Genomic DNA, 16,579 nt, shown 5'->3' on the forward strand with positions numbered 1-16,579 from the left:
ACCTGGATCTGAACCTGGACCTGAACCTGAACCTGAACCTCAACCTGAACCTGGTCAGAACCTTAAACACAAGTCTTCAGCATCAAACAGTCCTTTGCAAACAGACACAATGTCGTTACAGCAACGGTTTCAAACCAAAATCTGTCCACACAACCATAGAAAAACATGTACACATACACATACACACACACACACACTCATACACACACAACCCCCACACACACTGTGAACCTGCAGTGAGCACACCCAGCGCAGAGGAGGTCTTTAAATGGAAATATCTATATGTTACTGTTGGTCCACAATGAACACACACACACACACACACACACACACACACACACACACACACACACACACACACACACACACACTGTACCCGGGAGAGCTTTAACAACTGGTCATAAATATTTCCCTTTTTGCAAATTAAAGGTCAGGTTGTGTACTCTCTTTTCTTAGTTTGACAGTGTGTGTGTGTGTGTGTGTGTGTGTGTGTGTGTGTGTGTCTGAGTGCGATAAAGCAAGAGAAAAAGAGAGAGAGAAAGAGGGGGAGGGGACGAGGAAGAGAGCGCAGCTCTGGAGTTCAATATTGACACAGCAGCAGAGGAGCCTCCTCACATTAATATTGAATGATATTATCACTAATATGGAGGAATGTTCTCTTGGTTAGCTCCACCTACAGCAGTGTGCACGCACACACACACACACACACACACACACACACACAGAGGAAGTTGTCCCTCTCCCTGTGTTTATAGCTGTAACTATCCTTGACCTGTTCCCTAAACAGCGTCCTGCCCGACCGGTCCTCACAGTCCAAAGGTGGACAGTACAAAGAGCCGCTGATACGCCGCAACACACCTTAGTTCACAAAATGTTCACGACTCATTAACCACATCCAAAACTGAAGCTCTGCAAAAACAGAGCAACACAGACGAACTGACGCCCGCTCAGGTCACCTGAACTGTCTCAGATAAATCTGGGTTTTCATTTGTTTCCATCACCAGCAGCCGGTTAGTTGAGCTTAATGTCTGTGACACAACCTCCAATAAAAAGCACAACTTCTTCATTTCTTTCTGATCCAAAATGATCCAAAACTGAAAAAGATCAGTTTTCAGTCAAACTAGAATAACCGCCTCGCAGCTGTACGCCTCCATGTCAAGGCATCGAGTGTGTTTTATCACAGCTAGTGCATGAATTCTTGAGTTATAGCTAAAAACACGTGACCACCCAAAATCCTATCAGTTCATCCTTGAGTCCCAAGTGAGCGTCATCCTCAAGGTCTTGCTGAGATATCGCGACCTGACCAACACAGTGTCTGCGGGCCACAGCCGCCGGCATAAAAAACAGCACAAATACTCAACAAAAGATAACGAACCGAGTACCCACAATGCAAAGCTCGGAGGTCTACGGCTCTACGGCTCAGAGAGTTCCTAAACCTGAACAGAAAAATGTTTCTCCCAGATAAGAATAAGATTAAATGATGCTTTACACTAACCTAGCTTAGAGTGCAAAGCATCATTAATGTTGCTATAGTAACTTAGTGCTTTAATATTAGATGTGCAGTGATTTTATAAAAGCGCACCAAGAGGCTGCGCTTAACACGGCAAAAAGAGATGCTCAACCTCCAAACGATGAACAGACAAAGAAAATAACAGATATGCACTAAAAATACACAAAAAGGTAGAAGATGACACTTGAAAATAAACCAGTTCTGATACAGAATAAAATCTGAAAGAATTATTTTCTGCTTCTGTGATTTAATGACATTTATTCAGCTCCACTGAATCAGACGAGTTATGGTGACAAATGTAACGGGTGGTTTATGACCCCAGTTTCTCTTTTACAAGTATTTTCTTTTATATGACTCACATGAGTTTGTCCTTGTGGTTCTGATCTCTTACACTGATTTATACAGCTTTCAGCTCTTTGGAGTGGAGCACAGTGCTTTCATTGTTGTGGCAACAACTGGCAGATAAAATGTCCAAATTACAAACGGCTGCAATGAGAATTAGCCATAAAGAAATGTGTTTCATGCAGCTTTTTTTTAAATGAGGGAGAAAAACAGCTACAAATTAGAGTCACATCAGAAAGAAACAGTGGTTTTATTCACACAGTCCGAACCTCAAACTTCTGGTTTTTTTATGTGGAGAGAAAGCGTTTAATGTGTACTTCCAGTATCAAACCAGGCTGAGCCATCACTTGTGGAATTACACTTTATATTTCTGTATTTAATTTAAAGCCCCTCCAGTGTAAAGGTCTGTGTCCATGTGTAGTGTGATTATAGATCAGCTCTAGCTTCTATATTAATACTGTGAAAGTATCAAAGCCTCAGTCCACAGAGAAATGCACACCTGTATTCAGAAACTGAGCCTTAAAACCAGCCGTCAGGACTTCTGGAACTTTGTGATGTCACAACAAAGCAGTCGCCAAGCCCCGCCCACCTGGACTCACAAATATATCTTCTTATGGGTCAACACTTCAGGTAAAATACAGGAGAAGAAGACAACATGGAGCTTTAAAAGAGAGGAATCTCAGCGCTACAGCATCATGACGACAGGAACCTTCCCCTCCTGAACAAAGCCAGGTCCACAATCAATGCTTTTCCCACTTTGGTGAGGAAGGTGTTGACAAGGAGTCCTGACCTCAACCCAAACCTCCAACACCTTGAACCCAACATCAGTGACTGGCCTCACTAATGCTCTTGTGGTTAACTATGATGTCCACATACTTTTGGCCACGCGGTCTACACGGCTTCCATCTGCAGAGTGATGCCGCACCACCAGTCAACTTCACTGTGTCAAAAGACACAGAACACTACAATACCCATGAGCCCCATCAGCTGTCGCTATGGAGACGAGAAAAGCCAGGAGTGACTCGGAGCACCAGCGTATTGGTTTTTGCGAGTGGGAACAAACATTGTTCATGTCATTTAAAAAGAAAACACACTACTTTTTTTTTTTGAGGGAAAATACAAGCAACCGCTGTGGCAGAAGATAAACAAACAAACAAACAAACAAACAATAAAATAAACAAATAAACTCAACACCAGAGTCGATCCAAAAATCCAAAATTAAAGGATTATACCGCTGAAAAAAAACTGAGCATGTGCTGCTTTTTCTCTCGACTATCGGTCGATCCATCAATTGACAGATTAATTATAAATGAGAATTTTCCTTCGTTGTCTTGAAATTGCTGAAAACACTCAAGAATATTCTATAAGCCGAGAAAAATTTTCAGCTGCACATTTAAGACGTTTCTCACCGCAATGCTTCCTGGGAGTCGTAGTTGACTGGTCTCCTCAGAGTCGACGCAGCAGCAGCAGCAGCGAGAGCTTCACATCCAGTTTTTGTACAAACTCCACTGACGAGTCACCCCCTCACTGACTTTAACCTCCAGCCAAATATAACTCCACCCACTTCACCACCCTGCTGTGGCCTTTTTTTTTTTTTCTTCTTTCCTCCACATTTTTTTTTTTTTTTTTACAACCATTTCTCTCTTAGATGATATTTCAAAAGGAATTTGTCCTTCTGGTTTTGACGCTTACATTCATTACCACGGGTCTCCGCTCCACAGTGCTCTCAGTGTCGTGTCGGAGCTGCGGCGGTGGCGGCTGAAATCTCCAAACTGCGCCACTTAATCAACCAGAGAGAAATGTGTTTCATGCAGCTTTTTGGAGGAAGGCATGAAAAATATCTACAAATTACAGTCGAGTCAGAAAAAAAACAATCTTTAGTTTCTTTCACACGATCCAAACCTTTAACATCTCCTCAACCTTTTTTTTTTTTTTAAGCGTTGAAAAAGCCATTACTTTGAAAACACTTACTGCACATAGATCACAATTTATCTCCCAGTTAGAATATTGAATGTGCAGAAATTGCACTTTGATTTATTATTTTTTGTCTCTATTGTGCAGCTCTACTTGAGTAAATAATGAAATCACATGCTTTCACAGTACATGTGTGTGTGTGTGTGTGTGTGTGTGTGTGTGTCAGCTCAAAGCATCTGAGAGCTATCCACGTTTATAATATCTGAACATTTACATGGCACAACCACAGTGGCACGACATCTGTACTGAAGCGTAAGAGATGATAATATTAGTGAAAAAGAAGAAAAAGTATGAAACTCGACACTGACGCGTTTGAAGAGACACGGACTGAGAGGAAATGGAGGAGAAAAAATAAAACGAACCTGCCTACGCCACAATTAAGTCTGAGACGAAAATGTCTGCAGCTGAAACTGCAACACACTCATGTGAGGGTGGGTGTTAGAAAGTCTTCCAGGATAAAAAAAAAAAAGTTGCTGAATATAAATGCCTCTGGGCAGAAATGAGATGAAAAAAAAAACAACTCAGGAGATCTTTCAGCGAGCGGCGGCTGATTGATTCCTTTCCTGCTGCCTCCAAAAAAGCAGAGCCTGTGGTGACACTGTGACATAATCATGATAAAATGTCAAAATACTGAAGGCAACATGAAAGCAAGTGCAGACATGTGTGGAAACAATATGAAGGAGCAAAAATTGGGGTTTTGAGGAAGGAGAGGGAGATCAGGGCTGAGAGGAGAGAGGAGATGAAGAGGGAGGGAAGGCGAGAAAGAGGAGAGACGAAGGAAAAAGGATGAGGAGAAAAAAAGGAAGGTAAAAAAAAAAAGTGAAATGAAAGGTGAAGACAAAAAAGAAGAGAAACAGAAAAAGAGAGAATTAAAAGAAGGGAAGGAGGGATGAGAGATGGAAAAGATGCAGCAGAGAGAGGAGGAGATAAAAATACAAGTGACATTTCTCCTGGCAGCGACGGGAGTGACGACGGCGGCGGCAGAGCGGCGTTTGTTGCTTGACCTTCAGTTTTATTGGAGAGAGAGAGAGAGTGTGAGTGTGTGTGTGTGTGTGTGTGTGTGTGTGTGTGCAGAGGCCTGGTGGGCTTGACACCTAACTGAGGGTGACACGGTCACACACAGAGGAGAGCTGAGAGCCCCCAGCTCTGCCAGCCGGCCCGGCCCTCACACAGCACAGCTGGCCCTGTCACCTCCACTTATCCTGCTCAGCTCCCAGTCAGCCTGTACAGTAACTCTGTGTGTGTGTGTGTGTGTGTGTGTGTGTGTGTGTGTGTGTGTGTGTGCGCAGTGCTGGGTACAAGCCAGCTGCAAAAGGCTTGCGAGCATAAAGGTGCATTAAATTAAATTTTACTGTCCCACTGCAGCAGGCGAGCGTATATTATCTGCAGGGTTGTCAGCTGGTCCAGTATCGACGACTGATACCTGCCGTTAAGTCCGAGCGTGATGGAGTTTAACCGTTAATATTACGCAGAGCGGCATCAGGAATGTGATCGATTAATTATTAAAGCAGTTTTGTTTTTTAAAAACAAAAACAGAAAATAATTCTCTGGATCAAGCTTCTCGAACGAGAGAATTTGCTTCACTTTCACCTTTTTGGAAATTGTGATTAGGAATTTTTTCCCGCTCTTTGATTGATCAGTGGTCTGACAAAGATCATTATTAGTTGTGACCCTAATCAAAATCCAGTGTCTGTTCCTCTTATGGACTCTGAATCTTTTTGAATCATTCATTCAAACTATTCAGGTTTTATTTTCAACAGTTTGGAAAATCGAAAATTTAAAACAGAAAAACGGAAAAACAGAAAAACAAAAACTGAAAAATGGAAAAATGAAAAAATGAAAGTAACTTTTTATTAATGTAGATGAAAATGACTTGGAACCACAAACATCTCATCTACTTCCTGTGTTTCTGAACAGCCTCAAACATTAATTGCAGGGATCTCTGCTTTTTCACAGGATGGCGGTTCAAGCTTTAACACTGCAAAAATACATTTGCCACTTCCAGGCCATTAACAAACACTGTATGTGTTACACTCTCCCGGTGAAACCTGCGTCGTCTGCCTGAGACGACCATTACCGCGTCCTCCACCTGGTCCTTAAATAAACTAATGGAAATGAAATAAAGCTAAATTAGCTGATGATAAGAGGTTGAAAGCAGCATCAAAGCAAATGGAAGAATAACATCTTCCACCTGTCGTCCGTAATAAAAGGGTAAGCCAGACTTCTGCCTTCTGCAGGTCATTACAGTAATTATACTAATCATGATGGCCTCAGAAAAACTGCACTGACTGATTTTATGACATTTTAATTTTGCACAGAGCATCTTCAGCCCCGCGGCTCCTGTTGTTCACTGTTGAGCCAACAGAAAAACAGCGGTGCAGCGTGCAGGGAAACAGCAGCAGTCCTCATTTTATGCACAAATCGACCATTATGGAGGCCATTATGTGTTCTGTCATCTCTCCCTTACCTCAAGGTGGAGACTCTTTGGCACACAGAAGAGGAAATGCAGACTTCTCTATTCAAAACTCAACGAAACGAACAATAAGCCGGGCACTAGCGGTACAAGCAGGGCGAGGAACATGCGAGTGCACACCTACATGTGAGAGCAGAAGGCAGTCTGCAGGAGAAAATAGATGAATGACGGACTGCAGGTTTGTAGACAAAGAAAGAGAAATGGCTGGGAAGGTGGGAGTTGAGGTGGGCAGCAGGCGGTGCGGCAGAAACCGGGTCTACTGCTCGCTGGGTCTGATGCCTGGAAGAAACCCAGCTCTGGTCAACCTTAATGTTGTGTCGAACGATTGATCAGCGTGACGAGCACTTCAGGAACAGATCATCAGAGAAGGAATTTCTTGTTCCTAATCCGTTTCATTCTGAGTCATGAAACCTTTGGTGATGTCACACACTTATTGTAAACAAGTCCCAATGAAAACCAACATGTATCCCTGCGGGTGTTGTTTGTGTATTACACTCACTAGATCACCAAATGTGTATTAATCCTCCGCTGAAAATAGTTCCAAACAAATGGAGGCACCACTTCCTCCCGTGTGAGTAGCGCTGACGACAGACTACAGCCTGGTGGGTGAATATGCTTGAACTTATTTTGAAAGGTTTAACAGAAGGAATCAGCGGTTTGAAAATTAAGGGAAGGGAAAATCTTTTGAGAAGCGACTGACCTGACTTCTACATCCGCCATGTTTTTAGAATTCATCCATTTAAACATTAAAAGAGCAATAAAAAAGGGGAGATGCTGTTGAGGGGTCCACTCTGAGATTTCCCCAACGACAGCGAACGCTTCACACAGGAGGCGGCCTGTACGAGCGGCTGCTGCGTTACGATGACGAGGAGGTCAGTCTTCCCCCGGGGAGGCGCGAGTCCGACCCCGACGCAGCGACCCTGCAGCTTCATCACAGGGGGACGATCCTCCATTCTGCTCTGCACACAATGACTTCTGTGTGTTTCCAACAATGCTGACATCGCTGACCCCCCCCCCCCCCCCCAACTCCAACCCCAACTTAAACTCCAACCCCCCCCCCCCCCCCTCTCTCTGCAGCCGTCATGTCGCTGAAAACTTAGCTCGCCCTGACACAAGACGAGGAGGCAGGGGGTTATTTACACCTTGCATCTAGGTTAAAGTTTATATGCAGAGATAAGCAACAGCAAAGAGAAAGAAAGAAAGAAATGAAATGAACAGACAATAAAAAAAAACAAGAGGCTGGAAGTGAGAGCGGGGATGTTGGCGCTCTCTCTCTTTACTCTCTTCCTGCTCCCTGTGTTCATCTTGACGAGCCGTCAGGCAGAGAAAGACCAAAACACACGGGGAAGGAAGGAAAAAAAGAAACGAAAGAAAAAAGAAAAGGGTTTGCAGTAATGAAAGCTAACTGAAGCAGATAAAGTGAACACACACACACACACACACACACACACACACACACATCATGAAGCATATTTCTGAGCCGCCCTCACTCTCCCTTCCCCTCACAGGGTTCTCTCATGTTTTTAGAGGATTCCCCCTTTTAAAAAAGGCTGAATATCATCATCTCACTGCTGGTAATAACTCCCCCGCTGGCTTCTTCCTTTTCTTCTTTTACATGAGGAATAATGAAGCCGGAGAGACGTTCCTCTTCCTCTAGCTGTGGAGTTTACTGCTGCTGGAGTTGTTGGTTAAAGGGCCGAGGCAGAAGGATATATGATGTCCAAACAGGTTTATCAGGGTTTTCTGGTGCAAAAGGTTTCCAGTATCTTTGGGGGAGGGGGAGGGGGAGGGGGAGGGAGGGTGAAGTGAGTGAAGGACTTTAACATGAAAGCCAAAGCTGTGAAGATTTAATCCGTATAGTTTTTTATTTTACAGTAGATGTGTGTTTTCCTCTGGATCTTTGCGTGAACAGAAAACGGTTTTTTTACATGATTAAAAAGATTTTTTAAAAAAAACAAAGAACCGATGTCGCATCTTTTTTTCCTTCTTCATCTCACTCATCACATCTCATGGCAACTGCAGTAAGACAGGAGCTACATGAAAAAGACGAAGTCAGAAGGCGGCGTCCGCTCCGTGGGCGTGCACGGACCCGCTCCTCGTTTTAACCTTCCGGATTCAGACGGGAACCATTTTTCTTCTTTTATTTTTGGACAAAATACGTCGCACATCTCGTCTATTACTGCGTTTTTCTGTTTCGTTATCTGTGTCTGTGTTTTTTAAACATCCTCATTAAAATGAAAATAAAGCCATTTTTGTTCCGTTTATTTTGTTAATTTCTATCTCGTCTTGATGCTTGAGTTTGGACGTCGACATCTGGCTCCTATTTTAGCACATAAAACATATTTATCAAGAAACTACTGTGTGTTTTGTATTTTGAAATAAGATTAAGTCACATCTAATGAAAATAAAGACGACGCTTTATAATTGTTTGCTGTGTTTTTAATCCAGTGTTCCTGTCTGTCTGTGTGTGTGTGTGTCTGTCTGTCTGTCTGTGTGTCTGTCTGTGTGTGTTTCTGTCTGTCTGTCTGTCTGTGTGTGTCTGTGTGTCTGTCTGTCTGTCTGTGTGTCTGTGGGTCTGTCTGTGTGTCTGTCTGTCTGTGTGTCTGTCTGTCTGTCTGTGTGTCTGTCTGTGTGTGTGTCTGTCTGTCTGTCTGTGTGTGTCTGTGTGTCTGTCTGTCTGTCTGTGTGTCTGTGGGTCTGTCTGTGTGTCTGTCTGTCTGTGTGTCTGTCTGTCTGTGTGTCTGTGTGTCTGTCTGTGTGTCTGTCTTTCTGTGTGTCTGTCTGTCTGTCTGTGTGTGTGTGTCTGTCTGTGTGTCTGTCTGTGTGTCTGTCTGTCTGTCTGTCTGTCTGTCTGTGTGTCTGTCTGTGTGTCTGTCTGTGTGTCTGTCTTTCTGTGTGTCTGTCTGTCTGTCTGTGTGTCTGTCTGTCTGTCTGTCTGTGTGTCTGTCTGTCTGTCTGTGTGTCTGTGTGTCTGTCTGTCTGTCTGTGTGTCTGTCTGTCTGTCTGTCTGTCTGTGTGTCTGTCTGTGTGTCTGTGTGTCTGTGTGTCTGTGTGTCTGTCTGTCTGTGTGTCTGTCTGTCTGTGTGTCTGTCTGTCTGTCTGTCTGTCTGTCTGTCTGTCTGTCTGTCTGCGGAGGGTTTACCTGCGTCTCCGTGAACACCCTTGGGTCCAAGGCTAAATCATAATGAAATCCATTCAGTCTTTGAATTGCAAATAATTGCCTTTTGTTTCCGTGTCATTTGTTGTGCTAACCTCGTCTGTCATGTGTCCTCGCCGAGCGCTCCCTCCTCCCACCCTCCCCCTCTCCGTCTCCCTCTCTGCATCATTCCAGCTCCCCCCCCCTTTGAGGAACTACATTTCCCAGGGTGCACCTGTGGGCACGCTGCCATGCCTGCCAGGTGCAGAATCTTTTTTTTTTTTTTTAAAGTCCAGATTAAACACAGCCCGCTCTGAGACACTTTAACTGAACTGAGGACTTTTTGTTTTAGTGTCTTTTATCTAATTCCTCTCATTAAACATTTAACATCTCGATTAGCTGCTGCTGTGGAGGAGTTTCATACACATCTCATTTTATATATTCTTCCTTTAATGACCGAGAGCAGACGAGTGAAGCCACGGACTGTCCCTTTAACTCCCGACCACGACAGCTTAACACCGCTTAACCCTCTCCTCAGCCCTATTACTGTCTCATTAGCTGGCTCCTCTTGTTTGGGAATACTGAGGTGCCACTTAGTATTAATTAATTGTTAATGACAGTCAGGCTGACACACACTTTTACTTTAATTCCCCCAGTAGTGAATTCACAGGGAGAGAGGCAGAGACTGGAGGGTTTCCACTCTCCTCTGTGACGGCTAAATGTCCTGTAAGACTTAAATCACTACACACACACACACACACACACACACACACACACACACACACACACACACACAGCCCTCCATGTCATTGATCAAATACTCTGAAAAGCAAATTGCTCAAATATGACCTTCCACACAAAAGCGGCCATTATTGAGGAACCAGGAGGAATTCACTAAAGACCGAGCCCATGCAAACATTCCTGCTGCTCTAAAGCCTCAACACCTCTCTCTCTCTCTCCCCAGCCCTGTGTGTGTGTGTGTGTGTGTGTGTGTGTGTGTGTCTGTGTGTGTGTGTGTGTGTGTACTCCAAACACAATCTCCAAACCGTGCATGAGCCCTCATGGCATCAGTGTCAAAGGAACTGTACCGAGGAGGTCAGGTAGCTCATATAACAGAAGAAACACACACACACACACACACACACACACACACACACACACACACACACACACACACACAATGCTTACATAAATTTTAGGTTGAGTCAGGGACGCTGTGTCCAAAGTGTGGTTTAAGGAGGTGGAGGACTTTGGTCTCTGTGAAGGGAAGAAAAGGAAGAATCGTGTCGCCTCTAAAACGATTCTTTTTCTTGAGTTTCACATTAATAAAAAAGTTTTTATTTTTATTTTTTTAAAAGCGACATTAACAAGAGGACAACTCAGAAAAGACGAGCTGTCAGTTGGTTTGTTTCCTGTTACCAGCAGGTAAATCACTGACTCCGCCTCCAGCAGCTGCAGCAGCTGCATCATCTTTATATCGATCCGTTTCTTCTGTGGTTTCACAAAACCTCAAAAATAATAGTTACAACCCTCGCAGAGATTCAAAGGATCCCAGGGGAAGAAAATGACAAAAACACTGAAAATAAAGTCAAATTAAAGTAAAGAAGTGCGTTTTTCTGAAAGATGAAAAAAGAACAACAACAACCATAAAAAAGTCTTTCTGGGAGTCGGGAGTCCGTCTTCTCCTGAGACTCACAGACAGTTTGTTCTTTTGAAGCTGTCACACTTCATTCTTTGAACTCGCTGAACTCACGCGCTTCTTTTTCTGAAACATTTCACTTCTTTCACAACAGCCAAAAAACTACAAAACAAAACAAAACAAAACAAAACAGGATGAAACAGTTTCCTGCTCAGAAACAACTAAATTCAAGGTTTGAATCCTTCTGGCACTTTAGATAAATGTGTGTTTGAACATGAGGCAGGACGTCGCTGGAAAACAGCAGAGCAGCCAGTGGACGTTTTTCAGAATAAATAATGGTTCACACACACACACACACACACACACACACACACACACACACACACACCTTCTGTCGACATCCACTCAGTGCCAGTGGTGTATTTTGCTTTTCCACAGATTGCAGTCAAAACCCCCCCTCACCCCAAAGAGAGCAGCCCTCCTCCCACGGGGCTCCTGGTTGGCATGGATCGGCCCCCGAGATAGCTCCACACACACACACACATTACGGTCGAGCAGAGCAGTGTGTGTGTGTGTTGTGTGTGTGTGTGTGTGTGATAAAAAGGGTGCATAGAGATTTACAGTGCTGGCACCCAATCTGGTCAAATGGGTGGATCGCTGCCACTCTCCCCACCAGCTCCTGATAAATGTGCCATGTTTTGTTTTCCTTTTCAAAAAGCCCATGAAAAGAATTAGCAAGATGTGAAAGTCGAAGGCAGATCTCTCGGGGCGTCCATCTGTCCATTACTGAAATAAAAGCCGACCGCTCGGAGAGGGGAGGGAGGAGGGAGGAGGGGAGGGATTTTGTTGACTCGATAAGACAAGGATTTGACTCCAAGCAGAGGAGGCAATCGAGGGAGTAGATCGACAGATAGACGGATAAACACAAGTAGATTTGTTCATTTAATGACACTCGACACCAGAGCGGATGATCCTGCACATCGTGGTTTCACGGTGCGACTCGCCTCCGACCCGTTCGCTCCGCTTAAATGTAAAAATGTAACTTCATGTTGACCTGAGGAAGAGGAGCGAGGAGCTACAGCTGAAACATTCAAGCCCATTCAAAAGACTTCTGCTTCAATAAATGTATCTCATGTATTTGTTTATTTGATAAGCACAATGTTTGTTCATCAGTACAAAACACATGTACTGTAGCAAACATGCTCATTTACCTCCACAGCAGTCACCGAGCCTCCGACTTCAGATAAGCATGTGATTGAAGACTAGAACATATGAGTCAATAAAAAATCCCCGAGCGGTGAGACCTGAATAAACCTGTCGCCAAATAGTGACACGCTTTACTTCCTGTTCTACGTCAGCAGACGGTTGTTAGCCACACAAAGACGGACGAGGAGCTGAACGTCCTCTGTCAGGACACACCTAACTTTTTATCAGTACGTTTTCATGTAAACATTTTTGGGAAATTAAATTAAGAAACCATTAAAAAAAACCCACATGTACTGATGCAGTGAATGATGATCATCTATATCATCATGCAGCATGAAACCAGCCGATGCTCCTCGCACCAGATGACCACTGTTCCGACATCGAGTCCCTGTAACTTCGCTAACTAATCCAACAAGTGGTGTAATTACCTCGTGCACGGAGCGGCTCTGTGCACGGAGCGGCTCTGCCTGTGAGAAGTGTTGGACGTATAAGAAGAAGAAAAAAAAAAAGAAATGTAAAAAAGCAATCTGCCACTCAGACTCACACCTCGCTCGCTCTCCCTCACAGTCTGTCTCTCTGCAGCACTGCCACAACCTTTCAGCAATCAAATTAGCTGCACTCTCTTACCCAGAATATGTGCCAAAGGAATCAGCAGTTGGGCTATAATTGCTACCAACTAATAACGTTAACCTTTCTATGGCATATAGGCCCTACTTTATTAGCGGAGCAGCACGGGGCAGAGAGGCCGGGCGGGCGGCGTCCACGAGCTGCGTCCCTCTGCATCGCTATGAACTTTAATAAACTGCAAGACGTTCCGCCTCCGTTTCCTGACCTTCCAAAAACCAAACGTCTCCAACACAGTCATCATTATATCCTCCATCACAAGAATCATATCTTGTTTTCTTTAATGTTATTTTATTTCTTTCAGTGTCTTATTTTGGAGTTTGGAGGCTTTTCATGTATCGACGCTCAAATCAAGAGCAAATCAAGAACTGTTTTATAACCTCATGTCTTTTTCCAGTTGACGAAGAAATACTTTCATTATATCGTTGAATACATTTTGCAAGAAAAAATGCCAAATATTCTTCAAATAGTTTTTGTAAAGATGTGAAGCTTTTTCTTCTACTTTTCTGTCTGTAAGCTCGATGTCCTTGGGATTCAGACGGTTGAAAAGACACAATAAAACATTTTCTTTGCTCCAACGGACGACGACTTTATGGCATTTTATCAGTCAAACAGCTAATCAGATAAAGCGAAGGATAATCATTAGTTGCGGCGTCAGTGATGCTGTTTCCCAAATGTGACAAATGCTAATATGACAACACAATAAAAACACTTTCCTCAGAGTTTTAAGTCTTTTTCGGACTCGCAGCACTTTGGAAAGAAATCGTGCAGCGGGTCAGAAGGCGAATCCTCTCCGGTCTCAGTCTCTCACAGTTTGACAAACAAACAAACGTCAGACTTCGATTCTGAGCTGTGAGAACCTAAAAAAAAACTCGTCACGCTTTGCAAACCAAAGAAGAAGACTCACTAACCAACGCAGTCCCGTCTCCGTGCAAACGCACACATAAACCACGCTGAGCCGCAGCAGCCGACCCCCAGTTCATTATTGTGTTTGATGGCATTTGAATGCCCTGCAGTAACATTGTGATATTACTACACTGATTCCAAGGTGCACAACAGTGTGGGCTTACAGCAGGTTCATCACGCTTATGGTTTCTCTATTGACTTTAGTATCATTATAGTCTCTCTCTCCGGGGACGTACAGTCTTCTCTGAGATATCTGTTTATTACAGGTTTGCATGCGGCTCGGTTTCATTAGAGGTGACTGCAAACGCTCCAGACTGTGTGAGACTTTCAGGGAGGGACCGACATCCTCCTCTGCTGCTTTTAACTCAAACCCAGTGACCTACTAAATCATTAAAACAGCACTAATTAGGCTGTAAACGCAGGTGAGAGAGAGAGAGAGCAGCGCCATCGTGGGTAATGAAAACTAGAAAAATAGGTTAAAGCTGCACTTTTTTATTTTATGTGAGAAATCCCTCGTCCGGCGATCGATCCGACCGCCTGGTGCTGATACTGTTGACTGTGATTCCTTATGGCTTTATGCTGATCGCACCAACCGGAGGTCAGAGATTACCCAACCTTCTGATTTAACCACTGCATCCCCTCATTAGGAGGTTTTCTCACTAAAAAGCCTCGCCATGCAGCCGCATCGGAATCAGGCCACGTGAGTTATTACAGAGCGGTCGGATGGGTAAGTAGGTGACAGGTCAACGCGCAACATCTGGACACAGAAACGCATCCAAAAACAAGTGGAGCCACAACACCCCGACTCTGCTGCTGCTGCTGCTGCTGCGGTGGAGGAGGCGGTGGAGGAGGCGGTGGTGGTGGTGGTGGTGTTGGTGCTTTAACCGCTGATAAAAGCCAGATTAGGAGCCGGGCAGAGAGCCGAGGAAACCCAGAGAGGTTAGGAGATCAGAGGCGAAGAGTGGACGATAATCTTGCCATAACATCGGGGATAGGTCAATGTAACCGGATTAAAGTGAGCTAATGAAATACACCAGATATGAGGGATTGGGGGTGGGGGGGGGGGGGGGGGGGATGTATGGAAGAGAAAATCTAAAATAAAAGCCAACATGAAGTAATGGAGAGAGCAGGAAGGAGGTCAAAGACTGAATCTGTTTCAGTTCTTCACTGTAAAACAAAGACTGACACATGTCATGGCCGCTGCTGTAAACTGAGAGAGAGAGAGAGAGAGAGAGGAGAGAGAGAGAGAGAGAGAGAGAGAGAGAGAAGCTGTCCTGTCATAAACATTAAAAATAAAAAAAACATAATCATGTCTTGTGACAAACAAGCAGTTTCCCACCGCGTCCAGCGGCGGCGTTTCAACAAGTCTGAATCCCGGTTTACAGGCGAGCACCGCGGCGTTTCTCCCTGCCGACCCCCCGCGCCTTTACCCCCCCCCCCCTAAAATACAAAATTATTTCCACTGACATTTTCCCCAATGCAGCAATGCGCGCTCCCAAAAGCCGATTTCCAGGGCAGTGGAAGGTGGGGGTGGTGGGAGTGGGGAGGAGGCGGCGGAGGAGGGGGGGGGGGGGCGTCATGTTTGGAGATTGAGAACGCGCACCGCCCTCCCCCCTCCCCACCTTTCCACAAAACTCAACACCCGGAGGCGCGCACGCGGGCACGGGCCGGCCTATAGCTGAGGAGCCGATTGGCCGAGGCGCAGCTCCATCTGCCCACGTGACATGCCCTGCTTACAATAAATAAACAGCTATGGAATAATATATAAAAAAAACACCGTGGCGGCTCCAAACCGCAGATTCCCGTCATGAAACCACAGACAACCGTCAGACAGGTGACACACACTCAGTCCGCAGGTGGAACACCCGGCGACATGCCCGACCCCTGCCAGCAAACTTGGAGCAGAATATTTTTGGATGTGTCCGGTGGGAGGCGGGCACCGCCAGGCAACAGCCGTGCGTAACAAAAAATGACAGCTATAGGTTTTCCAGTGGACATTACACAGCCCCGGCTCCGAGCTCCGTACACTCCAAAAAAAACACACACACAAACACAACACAGTTACCGGCGCCCTCCGACCCCCCCGGACCACGCCACACACACGCACACTCACAATGCCAAGCGAGCTTACCTACACAGTGAATGAGTTTGTGCCTCCAAGAGTCAAGTTCCTGCCGAAAGCCGCGCCTCTCTATCGTGCATTGCTGCCTTTTGCACAGACTCGCCATTTTCTATCGGCCCCTCCCGTGGGCGCGCACATACTGCTGGGTGCTTCCCTGCGCGCACGTCACCGGTGGTTTTTATTCTAGGGCTGGGTGGAGTGAGATATGAGGGGGACGGGGCTGCAGCATCCCCCTTTCTATAGCGCTTATTTGTCCCACCCACCAAAAGCGCCCCCTCCCCTCCCCTCCCCTCCCCTCCATCCTTCCCAGCATCTCTGCGCGAGGATGTGCTGTCATTGGTCGTTTAATGGGATGTTTGTCTGTTTTAATGTTGGACAGGGCGCAGCACATGGCGCCTGTGCTCCAAATTTGCCATGGCTTAAAGCTATGTGTGTCAAAGGGCGCGGGTGCGCCGGGGATTTAAAATGCGCATAAAGACACTGCATTGTTTAAATTAACAGATGTGTTACAGTGCGGCTCCCTGCACAAGCGGAAGCATGTAGACTGTAGATGCGATGTTTACAAAGACGCGTTGTTTTCAAAAACTGCTGGAGTGTCATTTTATAAAAAATAAAAGAGCCTGCAGCTCCTTGACGTGACTGTAGCT

At 45.2% G+C, this 16,579-nt stretch overlaps 1 protein-coding gene across 1 annotated transcript in view; it reads right to left on the reverse strand.

The window, feature by feature from the left end:
• lcor (ligand dependent nuclear receptor corepressor) overlaps positions 1 to 16,087 on the reverse strand; it is a 78,467-nt gene extending 62,380 nt beyond the window's left edge. Inside the window, exon 1 of the mRNA XM_056370962.1 lies at positions 15,942 to 16,087. Coding sequence (XP_056226937.1) covers positions 15,942 to 16,038 — 97 coding nt within the window. The 5' untranslated portion in view covers positions 16,039 to 16,087. The remainder of the gene's footprint in view (positions 1 to 15,941) is intronic.
• Between the last annotated feature and the right edge of the window lie 492 nt (positions 16,088 to 16,579).

Source organism: Seriola aureovittata, chromosome 3 (genome assembly GCF_021018895.1).
Source record: "Seriola aureovittata isolate HTS-2021-v1 ecotype China chromosome 3, ASM2101889v1, whole genome shotgun sequence".
In the NCBI taxonomy this organism is placed as follows: Eukaryota; Metazoa; Chordata; class Actinopteri; order Carangiformes; family Carangidae; genus Seriola; species Seriola aureovittata.